Source organism: Mustela nivalis, assembly GCF_964662115.1.
Source record: "Mustela nivalis genome assembly, chromosome: 3".
NCBI lineage: Eukaryota > Metazoa > Chordata > Mammalia > Carnivora > Mustelidae > Mustela > Mustela nivalis.
In genome coordinates, this window is record NC_139022.1 from 159465526 (window position 1) to 159484128 (window position 18603).

Genomic DNA, 18603 nt, shown 5'->3' on the forward strand with positions numbered 1-18603 from the left:
TAGAAGAACCCATTTTAAATAGTTGTCATAAATATACAAATTGCATTAAATTAGATTAATAGCACAGTGAATCATTTTGCTTCCTATGATTTATATGCAGAAATGCTATTAATAGTAGCAGAATAAAAGTGACCACAAATAAGACAAAAAAACATAGTTCTTTGTTTTTCTAATAGATCTTTTCCCTGCTATAAACAACACTCCCCAAAATGGCACAATAATCGACTCCATTCACAAACTAATAATCTAAAAGTTATATTTTAGTTGTCTTTTTTGGCACCTTCCATAATTAATATATGAGAAGGTAGTATCTACTCTTCTTGATATGTCAATATGTGGTTTATATTCACATCATGGGTCTTGAGACCTAAGTAAGAAGTGGATCCTGAGGCGAGGACTTGGATGCAAGTGATTGGTTAATAAATTGCTTCCAGGTCAGCAAATGAGAGGGAGCATGAGAAAGCAATACAGAAAGGAGAATCCAAACAGGGTGTCATTTTGAAGTTCCAGCCTCAGAATAATTCTTTTAGGGGAACTATGGGATGTAAATATAAAGTGTGAATTTCCATACTTCTGCACCTGTTAGACAATGGCTTGGGATTTCATGGGAGGTGATTGTAAACTTGCAGGCACTTTAGGGATCCCTCGGGGTGCATGTGAGCAAAGTGGTTCCAATAGCCAAGGGAAGTCTTCCAAAGAGAGTTGCAGGTGCAAGTCATTAGAGGCAAAAGCATGCAGAAATTGTAGTGCATGTAGTGTGTGTGCAAGGGTGTGTGTGCATATTAAAGAATGAAAGAGAACCTGACAATAGCAACAGTGTCCACCACAAACCATTTCTCCATATGTCATTGCCATCACTTTCTTGACTAGACAAATAGACTAACTGATCCCCCTCCTTAACCAGATTTCTTGCCTGCTCTCCAACTCTTGTCCATTCTGCAGTGAAGCTGATCTTTTCTAAACATTCTGTGTTACAATTTTCCAACTGATTTCCATTGCACTGAAATGAGTGCAGATTTTCTACTCCAGCTTACAAAGACCGACAGGATCCTGGCTTCTGCCTAAGTCTCTGGCTTCATCTAATACAACTGGGTTTCTCTGCTTAAAGGCTTCTATTCTACCCAAAATGGGCATCAGAGTTAGAACAGACCCAGGAAATGAAAAATGCTCTCCAATTTCTTTTGCAAGAGAGATCAGTAAGGATGATGGTCAAAAGAGACCTCCCGGTGGGGAAGAAACAAGTGACCAGTGTGGTCAGCTAAGGAATTTGTTGTATTTTATCAAAGTGAGACACCAGCTGTTCTTGAGATTCTCTGGCTGCTCGTTTCCCACAGCACCAACACTGAAATGCAGGGCATGTTCTGAGCTAGTGGCCACTAGAGGGTACTTTGCTATTGCACTTTTTCCAGACACTTTCTGATTATAGTTTTCTGATATTTATTTCAGAGCTTTACATCTGCTGTGGTTAAATTTACCAATTTCCTGCAGTTTATAGTATTATGAATAGCCACATAAAGTCTTGCTAAAAGATAAGTACCATCACCTGAGATTTCAGAGTCAAAAAGTGATGTGATTTTCATTTCTTTTAGTCAAATCATGTGGATTTGTGACCATACACATGTATTTTGTTAAGATTAAAACAACAACAACAACAACAGATATGGGAGTTAGAGTACATATGTGCTGGACAGAGCCCATAGCTCTGGACCATAGCAAATATCCATACTATTATCTGCCAATCATCATTCCCTATCTGATATACCTTTACATATACAAATACACACATGCACACACACACACACACACACACACACGGTTATAATAGAAGCAACCATGGTTGATGATGATGATGACATTAACATGTTCAAAATTTGTATCCTAGCACTATACTAACTTGTTTACATAGCTTATCTTTTGTAAAACATACTATTTAAGGCTATGTGTCTAAAAATTTGTTCCAGTACTTAATATCTGTGCATTTGTTAAATTACTTAGATACTTCACACTTCAGTTTCCTTGTAGGTATATGCTGTTGTATAAATAAAATAAAGTCCTTGTGATACAAATAACTATTACTTTGTATTGACTGAAGTTCTAAATAAATTTAATAACAATACCTTGTGAGTCAGATATCAATTATTCTCTTTTATTGGAAGATGTAGTTGAGACTGAGTAAATATCCCCAAATCTCACAGACAATAAAGGATGAAACCAGGCTAGAGGTTATACCTCGATAACAACAACCGACTCCAGAGATGTATGGTCCAGTGTTAGGCATCTGGCCCAAGCCAGGTAAATTAGAGTCCATTCCCAGAATATTTCAGACTCTACTTAGATAATACTATCCATTGTTTTCTGGATTGGAAGATGTTAAATCTGAATTTTATATATTCCTCTATTGACCAGGTTGGGGAAGCTTGGTTGAAAGCAAGAGAGGAGAGAGGAATGAGCTAGAGAGAATAGTACTAAAGTACCTAAACCCTTAATTCTTGTTTTCAGGAGCACTAAGGCCCAGTTGCTTCTTTGCTCCTTTCCTTCCTCCCTTTCCACACTTAATTTGATTTGATAATCCAATGAATTCTTCTTTTGCCTATACTAGTTTGATGGGTTTCACTTGCTTACCAAAGGCATTACCAGCAGCAGCATTACTATAATTTTATATCTTCTAAATGAAATGTTTCACAAAAACCAATTTTCTAATAAATAAAATTAATTCTGAAATACCAAATGAACTATTTTTTTTTTTTTTTTTTTTTTTTTTTACTTCAAGAAGAATCAACTTACTATCTCGACTGAGAGACATTCTTGGTTGCAAAATTCCAGATCAAATTACCCCATAGCTGAGACCTCATATCTCATATTACCATATCAATTTTGTGTGCTCATTTTTCCTATTATTTTAGGAAATAAATATGTGTTGTTATTTTTAATTATCAGGTAATATGTTTCCATTTAGAGCATGCTTTCTTCAGAATCCAATTAAATTTGAGTAACTTACTCAACTGATTGTAAAAATAAATATAGCTATCAGTTATAAAGGATTGACATAGTATGGTGCTAGGTATTGCAAGACACAATCCTAAGTACATTTGGTATAATTTAATTTGTCTTGAGGGAACATCTTATTATGGTACAGAAGAACAAGGAAGAGGAAGAAGAGGAAGAGGAGAAATAGGAGGAGGAGGAGGAAGAGGAGGAGAAGAAACACATTATAGAAGTTGACAAATTGTGTGCAGAAAACAGTGTTATTTAAAATATATAAGCACATATATATGTATATATTAATAAATACACTACTTTTATTGGTCTTAAAGACTTTAGGAAAACTCAATATAATCTTTAGTATACTATAGGGCTTAATTTTTTTCAAACATTTAGTATTTTAAATTACAAATATCTTCTCAGTATATGCTGCAATATATGTGATGTTAAAGTCAGCTGTTAATTTCCTGTTTACTTGTGCTACACAGGTGTCCTTACATAGCCAGGTGATACATGAGGTTTTAATGATAGCTCACTGATGTAACATGGAAAAATAATGTATATCTAACATATTATTTCTAAAATTTTAGTAACATTTAGAAAAGTTTTATAGTTTTCAGGTTATGTGAAAATGAAATACAACATGATAAACCACTTTTCTTCCTCTAGTCCTCAGGGGCATCAGACAATATACTGAATTTGATATCCTGCTGAAGCTGTTTATAATGAGGACTTACTACTGCCTATCACTATTCATCTGGACCTATATGTCGCACCTAGTTGATGCTATCCCACTACAAGAAAAAGCTAACAGTGATTTACCAAGCAAAAGGGTAGTGGATCTGACGAAAGATGATGGTAAAATATTACATCGCACCAAGCGTGGCTGGATGTGGAATCAGTTCTTCTTGTTGGAAGAGTACACAGGTACAGATACACAATATGTTGGCAAGGTAAGAAAAGCAATTAAGAAGTGGTAGCAATGTAGTCGGTTTTATAGCAACTTCCTATGCTGATTGTTTAAAATAATGATTATTTCAAAGTATCTGACTAATTATGATGTGCAGAAGGCATAATATTGCAAATGTTCGTAGCAGGGTAGAATGGGGAATGTGATTTATTCAGGTAGCTAAGTGCAAGTCAGTATCCATAGTGAGCCTCAACATAAAACATCACCTGTGGACTTGATTCATTATTAATCGGCTACATATGACTTAATTTTATGTGTATGCATTTAGAAGATTTTAAAAACTTTCTTCGAAATTTAACATCATGTATAATAATAACTTAGTGTGCTATGTTAAGGCAAAAAACCACAAAAATATAGTCAAAAATTATTTTGGTCCCTACTAATGAACAATTTATCTTAAGTTGAATAGTAAGCAGTGTATGAGAGTAAGTACAAATACTTCTATCTAGATGGTCTGTTTCTTAGTCTCAGTCGAACTGAACTACTTCCTGCCTGTAAGCCAGACCAAAGAACTCAAGGAGAAGAAGGAAAACAGAAGTAGAAAGAAGGCAATACCTTTGGGATGAGCCGTCCTAGTAGCAGCAACAGGAGCTCATTAGCAGTCTGGAACAAATGGCGATAGAGAAGACGTAACTCTCCCTTATATTCAACTTTGAGAAAACAGATTCACAATCTTTGTCTTCCTGCTTCTTCTCTGTCCCAAAATAGAGGGCATGATCTTGCCAGTGTCCAGAATTTTCTATTATCCATCTTCGCCTTACCAGTTTCACTCATACCATTCTGTATACAGGACAATTCCTTGTTCACTTCATTGTCCCACATACGTGCCTAACTAATGCTCAGATATTTTCACATTCTAAGAATAAAACGAAATAAACAGTGATGAATGCTAACACTGCCCAGAAATCATATATATTGTTTTCTTGATTCTTTGTACATGATGCTAGAAGTGATTGGGATGGTCTGAGTATTTTTTGACGTATTGTCAACACAAGGCAGAGAAGATAGAACAGGCCAAAAATAAAAATATAAAAAGTACCTGATATCACAAAGTCATGGCTCTTCCTTTTAAGCCAGAAATACATTTATTCTGTGAAATTGCCAAAATCTTGATTTAATTTTTCATTTTGTGTGCGTGACAGTATTTTTTCAAACATAGCTTTTTATTGGAAGCCTATTATTTCCATTTCTTTTGATATCTGTCTCCCCTGGTTCCATAGGTCATATTCATTTTGCCCCACAGAGTTCACTTGCTGATTCCTTTTTCCTTCTTATTTCTCCTCAGGTTAGTCATAGGGCATCCCCCTGCACTCCTCATTTAACATCACTTTCCACACTATAGTTAATAACTAACATCAGGATATTTCAAGTTCAACTGACAAATGTTTGTGTCTAAGGACTTGAAATTGCCTTGTGATTCTTTTTCTAAGGCAGTGTATAAAGGACACATCCAGTTCATGAGGTCTCACATAGAGGGTTTTATCCTTGGAGATTCACAGATGCAGAAGAACAGCCACAGATAAAGAGAGATACTCAGTCACAAGGCGATCAAGGCTCTACTGCAGGCATTTACTTTTAGCTATCAACAAAAATGCTTCTTTCTAAAAATTGAGTGTGCATTGATTAACAGACACCATTATTGCACTGACATTTTAAAATATACACTAAGCTTTGGATCTTTTTGTACCATCCTGCTTATTTTTAATTAGTTCAATAATCTGTCAAAAATAGTTACTAAATGCGTGCATAGTTTTATTTAATTAGTCTTCATAAAATATTTTATCACTTGTCTTTGGAAAATAACCTTTTTTTTTTTTTTTAAATCCATGGACAAGTTAAGGTGTCAGATTTCTGTGCCTGCTATCCTTGACAACCAGATTATGAACCAAAAGTGCAACACCATTATAATAATCAGAATTTTTGTGAAAAAAGATAGTCAATCCCAAACTGTGTCAACTATTTTCAAATTATACTTGGAAAGAAACATGTATATATGAAAGAGAAACTTCAACAAATAAAACGCATATACTTCTTTTTGAAAAAAAAAAAAAAAAAAAACAGGATTTCTCTATTTTGTATCAGGGCCTTGTCTTAGATTTGCCATGCACCAGATAGTTAGTTCAGATAAAAGTAGGCTTCCAAGGACTTCCTAGGATTCATTAAGTTCTTAAGGGTCTATGAACTCTCCTAACCTGTTCTTTTAGTTTCTGACCTCATTATTCATTTGCATATGCAGAAACTAACTAGGCCTTTGCCCTCAACTTGGTCAAACATATGAGTTCTCTGGAGGATTTAACTTTTTGAACGCCAAACAAATTATTTTCTTTTTGACCACGCTACTCTGTTTCCCTCATCTTCAAGGACCCACAACATTGGCTACCTTCATGTGATGTAAATACCTACCATATTTACCATGCACCATGATTCAAAGAGAATATGTAGCTTCTGATGTAAAGAGATTTTCATATTTTTTCTTAGTTTTACAGAAGGTTGGTATTGCAGACAATGTTAAGACTTCTTTTAATTTATAGGTGATATAAAATTGTATAAAGTTGGAAGGATATATAATCCTTGGATGTAAATTTAGGGTTTGATTCTAAATTTAAAGGAAGGAGTTTTAAGACAAATAATAAAGTAGTAGCAGCAAAATTTAATAAAATATACTTGTGCATGCACTGAAACACGAAATTTACAAGGGTCAGTCTTGATTATGCCATTCAGTAACTGTGCAGAACTTTAGAAGTTAATTAAACTTTCCAAACCTCAAATTCTTTTTAGGTTAAATTGTCACTGAGATTTCTTTAACTCCAAAATTCTGATGTATTCTAGGATTATGGATGCAACTGCATTTGAGGGCAAGAGCAGCTAGTATAAATTTAATCAAATTTGCATGTGGATAAATCCAAGGAGGTGAGATTGCATATGGCAGGTGTGCATGTGGAAACACACATGCAAACACACAAACACACACACACACAGAGACTAGCCTAACACGATGAAGTTAGATCACTACTGTAAAAGGCCCAGAATTCCATGCTGAGTTGTTTTTACATACAGCAAGGAAAGTGAGTCCTATTGAAAGTTTTTGTACATATTTTCGATGTATCACAGTTTGCTTTGGTGTCAGGATGGACTGGAGAAGCAACAAAATGAATAACAATGATATTTTTATAAGAAAAACTAGGGAATATTTCTGTATGTCATTTCAGACTTTTGCAATACAGGACAGAAAATTGAGGCATGTTGAAATTAAGAGTAATTTTTGTATTTTAACTATACTGGATTTAAAATTAAAAAAATAAATTACGAGTAACTTTGGTTTTCCACAATAATGCAGTCTGAAGTTTGGTTGCTCGTTGTTGATGGAAGCTATCAGAGATTTATTAATTCTGTTTTTTGTAATGAGGGAACTTCTTGGTTCTTACTTAAGAGGACTACAAAGTTATGACAATTGCTATGTAGTTTCCCTGTGATTTGAATAGAGACATGTGACTGAATTACTTAGCCAAAAGAGTAATACTGCTCAAGAGAAGAATTTAAATAAATTTAATAAGAAGCATAGCAAAGGCTCCTACCATTCTGTTAGAGAAACTTCATATACATTTGATTTCTTACACATTAGATCTAGATCCTGAGAAATTGTCCTCAGGACAATCCTGAGTTGTCATGGATTAATAATTAACTGATCATATGCCTATTATGGAGAATTGATATTGGATATCTAGTTATTAAAGCACATTTATTATGCAGAGAGATACCAAACTTACAGATATAATGTTTATTCCTTTTAAAGGAAAACATTAGCATTCATAAAATAATTTGAAATATCAGCTTAATTGACCATTACATTTCAATTCAAGGCATTAGCTTTGCTCAGAGAAATCAACATCATGCCGTGGAACTGTCTATAACTAGGCACCATTCAAATACAATATATTTTTTATAGAGTTAGCTCTACATTTTTAATAGTGTTAATTCAAAAAACTTTTACTGTTCCAGAGCTGAAAACATCAAGAGTGTAATTACAGAGTCCTAGAATGGAAGAGGACTTTTAACATTTATCAAGATCTTGGTTACAACTGGGTACAACTGATTTAGGAGTTAACTAAAACAAAGGGAAACACAGGTACCAACAGGAGAGCAGATAGGAGTCTGATTTCTAACAGACTGAGTGATGAACCTCTCTTTTGTACTTACGGTTATTGACATATGCACTAAATATTGATATTTCTCCAAAGCATACATAAAATAATGTATTTGGACAGGCAGTGTTCTCTTAGGCTTTCAGAAAATGGCAGGTTGATGTGTACAGAAACAGAAATAAAGTCTCAAAGTTCCTGAAGGATGTTTGATAAATTTTTATAGTATATTACAGTGTTTTTCAGAATCTAAATAAATTACAAAGCTTTAGTTGGGCTGCAATACTTGTGGTAGCTGTTTCAGATTTATGGGCACATTGTATCCCAAAAATGCTCTTTCTAGGTTAGTTGTTTAAAGCTAAAAACACATGAGAAAAATATTAAGCATTAAGTCTAGGTTTTCTGGACAGTCTACAAAGGCTTATTTCACACTGAGCTCTCTAAAACTTTGCTTTTCAAATAGAGTGCTGTCATTTAATTCTGACTGCCAATTTCCTCGCTGCTAGCACTCTATCACCACTTCACTGAGCCACTGTGTTAGCGCACTAAGTGGACTTTTTAGCTGACTTCATTATTTTGCAATTCTTAAAAACATACAACACACTCTTTGTTTGTTTCTTTCTTTCTTTCATGTTATGTGAGTCACCATACAGTACATCATTAGTTTTTGATGTAGTGTCTCTTGCATGATGCCAATCTCCAGGTCAACTTATCTATAGAAAAATAACCCAAATTCACTTAAGTAGAATCCCCAACACTGGATATCGTCCCTACAACTGTGGTTTTAGCTCTGGGCAAAGGAAAATCTTTTCCATATGCTTGACTTCTAATTTATCAGGGTCACAGACCTTTTTTGGAGAGTATCTAAGCTCTTTTTCATAATTTCATCTCTTCTCCTTGCTTTCAGTCCTACCTCAAGTGAGTCCTCATACCAAATGCCCACTGTCATTCTCCCCAGCTAGAATTTCCCGTCAAAGTTATACTACCTCTCAACTTATTCAAGGCATAATTTTAATTATTTGGTCTAATATTTTGCCATCTAGAATCTGTGAATTTGGGGCTCTGAATCTGTGTTGGATTTCACTTTTTCTTACCCGAAATGTTTGACTTAATGTATTTATTTACTCAAAATTAATATTCAGTTGCTCTCAATATATCTCTATTGGCCATTTATTACTCTGGGTCCTGAGGTACTGACACTACAAAACACTAAAAGAGCAGAGAAAGTTAAAAAAATAAAAAATCCCACTTTCCTGATACATGTTGCACCAAGGTCAATTTCTTTCCCGTATTGCCGTTATACTTGGGGCTCCTAATTGCAACCCAAGATCCTCCCATTTTACTCTATGCCCTCAAATAGCACAAACTTGAGAATCCCTTTTACTTCAAAAAAATCTCCATGTCCTTAATATAAATAATTTTAAACAGGCATTAAGAATTAAAAGATAAGGGGTGCCTAGGTGGCTCAGTGGGTTAAGGCCTCTGCCTTCAGCTCAGGTCATGATCTCAGGGTCCTTGGATAAGCCCCACATCGGGCTCTCTGCTCAGCAGGGAGCCTGCTTCCTCCTCTCTCTCTGCCTGCCTCTCCGCCTACTTGTGATCTCTGTCTGTCAAATAAATAAATAAAATCTTTTAAAAAAATTAAAAGATAAGATTAAATAAATTCTGACTTTGATTAAGGAACTGTAACTAATTCTAGAAAAGTTTATATTTAAAATTTAAGTAAAATTTTTTTTTCTGGAATACAGCAACTGTTAAACCATTCAAAAAATATTAGAGTATGGCAGAAAATATCTATTAGTAAGATTGCCCAATATATGTGTGATTTTTTTCCTGATACCTTCCACCAATTTCAATGCTTTTGAACTATTTCTAATATTTCAACATTGTCTTGCTCTACTTTAATACTTGTAGAAGATCACATCTACCCTTGTATATCCATCAGTGTTTCAAACAGAAAAAAATAAGTAAAAGGAAGAAACTTAAAAAGAAGTAATAGCATCTCCAGGATGGTCTAGAGGGAGGATTGTGAAAAAATATTTAAGCACAAACATCATCTATTATTACTATTATTATTATTATTATTATACAAGTAATTTGTGCTCCTTACAATGAACTAGGTCCATAAAACAAAAATTTAATGTAAAACATATCAAAGATTAACTTAATCACACTACGAAGATAAGATTAAAATGATTACATTTTTGTTTATTTTCTTGTTACATATATTAATACTGTAGATTTTACATTACTTCTATATATTTTACTTTGTCTTTCTCAGTTAATTCTGTGTTTCTGCACATTGTTAAAATTTCAATGTTAGCCATATGGTTTCATATATATACAGTTTTTGATTAAATTAATTTTATATCTTTTCTGAAATTTCTATATAGAATAGTTTTACACACACATACTCTTTGGTGACAATAATTTGGTAAATGATAATTTTTAGTGTATTTTAAATTATGCTTACTAGATCACTTTGTTAACTGGAAGTGGAATTCCAAGAGTCAAAGATACCATTTTAAAGCTCTGGGTATGCACTAGTCAACTGTATTTCAGAAAATTGATAACATGTATCTTCCAAAATATGCCAACATGGGACATTATTAGTAAGCTGGATATTTATTTGTAAAGTTATGACTATATTAATGTGGATTTTAGACCTATGTATTATTATTCAATTAATTTTAAAAACTGACCACCTACAATGTGGGACATCAGGTGGAGTCCTAAAAATAAGAGTAAATAAAATGAACCTGTCTGGATTTTAGAAATAGATATATGTAAGTTATTGTAGATTTAGTAATCTCTATCTATAAAAAACGAAATGCTGTTATTACGGGACTGCTGGAGAAAGACTGACAGAAATCTCAGTTTAAATGAAGGATGATCCTTTTTTCCTTAAATCAATAGACTGAATTCCTAATACCTAAGTTCTACTTAGCCTAATTTAGCATTAAGATCACTCTCCAAATTAAAAATGGATGCACTGTTGTTTGTTAATTTAAGACTATCATATTTCCCTATTCCCATGAACACAGACTTTATTTTTTTTTACCAGATTTTCATAAAATAATCAAACTTTGCTTGTGCAAACATTTTCATATGTTGTCCACAGTAAATCAGTAAATGCTAATAACTCGTATTAATAGTCTTATAGCTATGGTGGTATTATTCATGGAAAAGGACTTAGGACAAAATTCTAAAAGATGTTAAAGCTTCTTTTTTTTTTTTGAAGATTCTATTTATTTATTTGACAGAGAGAGCAAGAGCACAAGCAGGGGAGCAGCAGGCAGAGGGAGAGGGAGAAGCAGGCTCCCTTTTGAATAAGGAGCCCAATGTGGGGTTCTATTCCAGGACTCTGGAATCTTGACCTGAGCCAAAGGCAGACTTTTAACTGACTGAGGTGGTTAGGTTTCCCATGATCAGGCCTCCTTACACTGATTTCATACTGTAATTGAGGTTATTCTAGATATGTTATTGAATATACACTTAGTGGAATTCCCTGAGTAAATATCCTATTTCAGAGCCATCTTTTTTTAGGGATATGATTACAAAAAATCATCATACTCAGGCCTTTACATGAACAGAGACACAAAAATGAGTTCAAGATCAAAGAATAAGTGACTTGGTAAATCTAAGGGGAAAGGGGCCTTTTTCCCCCCCTAAAAATGGAAAGGGATATATTTGTAGGTGGCAATTTTGTGGAAGTTTTAGCTTCTTCAATGGTTTCTATAACAATAGCTTTTCTTGAAAAATTAAAAGATTCTTCCACAGTTTATGTTTTATTGATCTTCCTCTATAAACAGTAAGATCTATTGCTATTATGTGTCAATGGTTTTAGAAAAAAATGCACTTAAAAAAACTATTTTGCTAAATTTGTTTTACATACTTAAAAAAGAATGTGTATTGCACACTTACTGGGTATAGTATTTTGCAATCTTATGTAAACTTGATGGTATTATTCAGTTCTCTATGGTTATAAGTTTTGTGTCACCTTATTCCAATACTTACTGTGAAAATTCCTCTCTTTACCTCTGTCAAGTTTTCTTTATTTTTTTATGCCATTATTAGATGCATGGCCAGCCATCTTTTATGTTTCTGATTAATTGATGCTTTGTTGTTATGAAATATCACTTTTTATCTTTCATAATACTACTTGCTTGAAGTTTACTTTGCCTGATACAAACTTAGCCACGCCAATCATTTGTGATTATGTTTGTACAGTTTGTAATTTACATCCTTTTGCTTTCAGCCTTTTTGTACAATTCTATTTGAAACACAGGTCTTGTAAACATCTCAGAGGTGATTTGTTTGTTTTTGCTTTCCTACCATGTTTTGGGTCAATTGAGTTTTTTTTTAAATATCTGAATTTGTTCTTTACTATTCATCCTTTACCTATTATAATATAAATCTAATAAATATATATTTTAGTATGCAATACAATAATCTTAGAACAATATAATTTTATTCCCTCTGTCAGTCTTTATATTTCTCATATATTTTCCATCTGTATATGTTATAAACTGTACCATATGTTGCTAATTTTCATTATTTAAGCACTTCATTATTTACTAAAAACCTAAAAAGAAAATATAATTTTGTATTATATTATATTTTACTTATGTAATTACCATTTCCAGTCCGTGCTTTTGACTCTTTCATATTGATCTGGATTTCTGCATGCTGTCATTTCCTTTCAACCTGAAGACTTCCTTTAGCATAATTTGTAGTTTGGATCTGATGGAAATAAATTTTCTCATCTTTTTTTAAAAAATCTGAAAATATAATTATTTCATTTCTAATTTTGAAAAATATTTTAAGTGGCTATATATTTAAGTGACTATAAAAAATATTTAAGTGACTATAGATTGATCTATAACTGCTTGTTTCTTTGTTTTTTCTCTTAGCACTTAAAATTTTTGCTATATTGCATTGTAGATTTTATTACTTTTAGTAGGAAGTCAGTCATTATTCTTATCATTGTTGTCCTATATGTCATGTGTATTTGTCTCTGGTTGCTCTTAAGGTTCTGTCTGTGTCTTTTGCTCTCTTGACAGTCTGTTTCAACATGGGTTGTGCTTTGATACCTGGCTGAGTTTTTGTTCTGTTTTTTTCAAGATTTTATTTACTTATTTATTTAGATAGCACATGTTGGGGGGAGCAGCAGAGGGAGAGAACTAACCTCCGTGCTGATGCAAACCAGATGCATGACTCAATCTCACAACCCTGAGATTATGACCTGAGCTGACACCAAGAGTCAGATGCTTAACCAACTGAGCCACCCAGTTACCCCTAGATGTGTTTTGCTTAACCTCCTTGGGATTCACTGACCTTTTTAGATCAGTGGGTCTTTTTTCATTAAACCTTTAAATTGGGCGCCTGGGTGGCTCAGTCGCATACTCAGGTCATGATCCCTGTGTCCTGGAATCGAGTCCCGCATCGGGATCTCTGCTCAGCCAGAAGCCTGCTTCTTCCCCCCTCCCTGCCTTCCTCTCTGCCTGCTTGTGATCTCTGTGTCTGTCAAATAAATAAATAAAATCTTAAAAAAAAAAAAACTTTAAATTGTATGCTCATTTTTATGATCTGCTATATATATATATTTATTTATTTTTTGCAGAGGAAGAACTCCAAATACAAGTATATTAGGGTGTTCCACATTTTCTCCTACATGACTGAGACTATCTTATATTTTTTTCAGTATAGTTCTATATCTGTGCTTTAATTTGGTTAATTAATTTTTAGTGTCATCAAATTTTTGTTTCTTTTGTTTCTGTGTCTAATCTACTGCTACAGGTTTTTATTACAGAAGATATAATTTCCAGTTCTAGGTTTCCTTTTCTGTTTGATTTTTAATATAATTTATGAAATCCCTTAATCATTATTTTAGTGTGTCCTATAAATGTTTTGGTATACTTATGATAGTTATTTTTAAAGTCTTTGTTAAATTTAACATCTGAGTTACTTTTACCTATTTCTATTATTCTCTTGCTATATTTTTCTGCTCTTCAAATCTACATAAAATTTAGATTACATTCTGGGTATTATGGTTAACACATCGTGGAGATTCTGGATTTTGTTTTCTTCCTCTGAAGATTGTTGAGTGTTGTCCGAGCAGGAAGTGAAATTGTGGGATTCTACTTTGATTCTATGTAGGCTTTTAAAATTTTCATGGCAGACTATTTTGTTTATTCCCTTTGTCTTGTTGTAACCCTATATCCTAGTACGTCACCCAAGCTTCTAAGTTATCACTTTTCTGCCATTTTATTGGATATCTCAAAGTGTTCACCGAACACATTTACCTACAAGGAGCATTAATCTTAAAATCTTCATTCCTAGTATTTGGTATGGCTAAAATCACTGCTTAATTTTTAACTTTCAGACTGTTCCTCTTCTCTGGATTCCTTAGAGTCTTAGTCTATAGATGGCCAGTTTAGAAGTCACCTACATGTTACATAGCATGTTTTCAAGGTTTAGGGCTTTCTCCTCTGTGGCTTTCTCTACTCCTGAATATCTTCCCAATTTTTAGCCATTATGGCATCCCTGAATCCTGACCTCGGATTCCTTAATTTGTAAAGACTGCTGCTTTCTGATTGAATTCTGTCTTCTGCATAGCACATGAAAAGCAGGATACTTGCAAGGAAAAGGGAATTAATATGTAAATCATTTTAACCCCTATTTGCTAGTAATCCTCCCAGTTTGTGTTCCTGGTTTTTACCTACTGACTTTATAAAGTCTTAAAAAAAAAAAAAAGCTAGTTTGTAAGGAGTTAATTATTTCCACAATAAGAGTGTTGTTCCCAGACAAGCTATTTTCTGCGACTGGAATCAGAACTCCTACATATTTTTTCCTTATTAAAACTTGTGTTTCCTATAAATAAATGTCTTATGATTGAATGCATGTATAAAATGAAGTCCTCTAAGACCAAATCAACAATGCAAATATGGTTTAGAGCATATTGGCTAAAAATTATTTCATTCCATTTTTTTCTTTCTTTTTCTTTTTTTAAAGATTTTATTTATTTGACATAATAAAAAAATTATTTATTTTTTTAAAGATTTATTTGACAGAGAGAGAGAGATCACAAGTAGACAGAGAGGCCGGCCAAGAGAGAGGGGGAAGCAGGCTCCCTGCTAAGCAGAAAGCCCAATGCCAGGCTCGATCACAGGACCCTGAGAACATGACCTGAGCTTAACCCACTGAGCCACTCAGGTGCCCCTCCATTTTCTTTTCTTGAGTAATTTTTCTTTTCCACAGCATAAGAGGAACTGAAGAAGGACCTGAGCATTCTTATAAAGTACTCTATGAATACCACATAACAATTTTTAAGTTCCTTCTTTAAATGACTTTTTTCAGATTTTTAATTAAAATAGTATAGTCAATTTGTTAAGACGGATGGTTGAAGGTAGCAAATTGTTTGAGGAGAATATTAAATCATTAGCATATGTTATTCCAAACACTATATGGGGATAATGGCAGTGACTAGGCAGAAGTATGTATTTGGATGTAACCCTTCTTTGTATTTGCCACTTTTCCTGGGTTTATTGTTTAATTAATCTTCAACCACTGTTGAAATTCAGCCTGTATGCTTATAAGTTAAAGGATAATAAACATTTAGGGAAAAAAATGTCAGAAGAAACTCTATTTCAATCAATAACTACTTTCCACTAATTATGTTGATGTATGTTGTGAAAACACATTTTTTTATGTTCTTACTGGCTTAGGAAATCACTTTTTGTAGTCACTGTAGTATATTTCAGATTAATAAAAATCAATAAAAATGAAATATTAAATATCTTTAAAGTTGTAAAATACTAGGTTATTTGCTGTGGTAAAGACTTTTACAAATCTCTGAAAGAAAAAGTTTTATTGACTTTTCTATGCTTACCCCAATAAAGCATGTTAAACTTTCTTTTAAAAAAGTCTTCATTTCAAGTGAGTAAAGTCATTTTTTTATGTGTACATGAAAAAAATAAAAGTGTCTTGGTCAAATGACAACAAAAAAGTATTTGTTTACATACATTATGAAACCAATTTTCTAATATACAACCAAACAACATAGACTCTATACTTCATTTGTCCCAAGTTTATCATGAAATATACTGATTTTTATAATAAATTTTAAATTCTAATTTACAATGACCTAAATATGTGTTTTGCACAAATAAATATACATGTTTTACTTCAAAATTAATGTAAACAAAGGAATGGTGAAATTTTATTATAAAATGGGTATTAGGGAAATAATTAAAAGGAATATAATGAAAGATCATAATACAAAATTATTTCAATGTTTCCCATAAATTTATTATAAGAGCAGCTCTGAAGTTAAGGCAGGAAATTTCAGTATCTGTCCTCAAATTACATAGACTGGGGATACTAGAAAATTTTCATTTTTTTTTTCTTCCTACTCATGTTCGTCTAATATTAGCAAAGAACAACTTGTGTTGCTGGTGATAAATTGGAAGATCAAACTGAAAGTTAGAATCTTTGACCATCCTCAGCTTGGGGAAGAAAGACAGAGATGAGAAGGGTAGATATGCTCTTAGGCACTGCCTAGCTTTTATCTCCAAGAAGTACTTTGTCTGGTCAGTGTTTATGGGAAGAACACATAAAAAATGCTACAGTCAAAATTGGGTTTTTTGTTTGTTTGTTTGTTTGTTTGTTTGTTTTTGTATAGTTCCAGTAGTTTATTTTTGCTTTTGTGTCCCCTGCCTGAAGAAAAATATCTATATGTTGCTAAGGCTGATGGTCAAGTGATTGCTGCCTGGTTTTATATTAGGAGACTTATGTTTTCAGGCCCCACATTTAGGTCTTCAATCCATTTTGAGTTTATTTTTGTGTGTGGTACAGAAAATTCTGTTTCATTATTTTACATGTAGCTGTCCAGTTTTTCCAATACTATTTATTAAAAAGACTGTCTTTTTTCCATTGCATATTCTTTCCTCCTTTGGTGTAGAATAATTGACTGGTTAAGCATGGATTTTTTTCTGGGCTCTCTATCCTGTTCTGTTGACCCATGTGTCTGTTTTTATGCCAGTACCATGCTCTTCTGATTACTATAGCATTTTAGCATATCTTGAAATCTGGGATTGTGATACCTCCAGCTTTGTCCTTCTTTCTCAAGATTGTTTTGGCTACTTAAGGTCTTTGGTGGTTCCATATAATTTTATGATTACTTATTCTAGTTCTGTGAAAAGTGCTATTGGTATCTTAACAGGGATTGTATTGAATCTATAGATTGCTTTGGTTAGTATGGACATTTTAATAACATTAGTTCTTCCAATCCATGAGCATCATGTATCTTTGCATTTAGTTGTGTCATCTTGAATTTCTTTCATCGGTGTCTTAGTTTTCAGAGTATAGGTTTTTCACCCCCTTGACTAAATTTATTCTTAGGTATTTTATTCTTTTTGGTGCAATTGTAAATGGGATCATTTTCTTAATTTCTCTCTCTGCTACTTTGTTATTAGTGTACAGAAGTGCAACAGATTTCTGTATAATTTCATGTTCTGCAACCTTAATGAATTCATTTATTCTAAAACTATCTACTGATGGAATGAATGGATAAAGAAGATGATGTCTATATATACAATGGGATATTATTCATCCAAAGAAAGAGTGAAATATTGCCATTTGCAATAACATGGATAGACCTGAATGGTATTATGCCAAGTGAAATAGGAAGAGAAAAGCAAATACCATATGACTTCACTTAAATATGATATCTAAACAACAGAACGAACAAACAATAGGCTCTTAAATATGGAGGGAATGGGCAAAATGGTTGAAGGGGATCAAGAGGTATAGTTTTCTGGTTATAAAATAAATAACTCATGGAGATAAAAATACAGCATAATTGATAACATAATAATGTTGTATAGTGACAGACGGTGACAACACTTATCATAGCGAGTATTGAGTAATATACAGAATTGTCAGATCACCATGCTGTACACCTGAAGCTAATATGACATTGTATGTTAACTATACTTTAATAATATTTTTTAATGTACTAAAACTGTGTGATGTGCAGAGAGCCATTAAGTTCAAGACAATAGTACCGAGTGATTGATTATGGTAACCAATAACAGTTAGAATTAATTTCATAGAGATTATTTTTTGACCATTTATTAGCTTTAGAGAAATTGAAAGAAAGTTGGTGAGGCATAAACACACATTGAAAAATAACTCTTAGAGATGCCAGGAAATTTGCGCTACATATCCATTCCCCAGATTTTGCCTGCTAATTTTATTATTTGCCTTGGATCACTCAGCCATTATTACTGTGTCCTTTGCTACTCTCTTTAAGTTCTAAGTCAAAGGCAGTAATACAAAATGTTAAGATTTAGAGTGAGAGTGCATAAACTGCAGCTAGAAAATTGTGAATAATTAGAGTTGATCAATAATAAAACAGCCTCCTTTCTAAAGTAATAAAACTCCTTTCAAAGTGTTCAAAGAGAGGATAAATGTTCATTGATAGTGGAGCATTTATAAATGATGAAAAAA

At 33.1% G+C, this 18603-nt stretch overlaps 1 protein-coding gene across 1 annotated transcript in view; it reads left to right on the forward strand.

Moving 5' to 3' along the window:
* CDH9 (cadherin 9) overlaps window positions 1-18603 on the forward strand; it is a 138936-nt gene that overhangs the window by 40700 nt on the left and 79633 nt on the right. The window contains exon 2 of the mRNA XM_082724340.1: window positions 3652-3935. Coding sequence (XP_082580466.1) covers window positions 3708-3935 — 228 coding nt within the window. The 5' untranslated portion in view covers window positions 3652-3707. The remainder of the gene's footprint in view (window positions 1-3651; window positions 3936-18603) is intronic.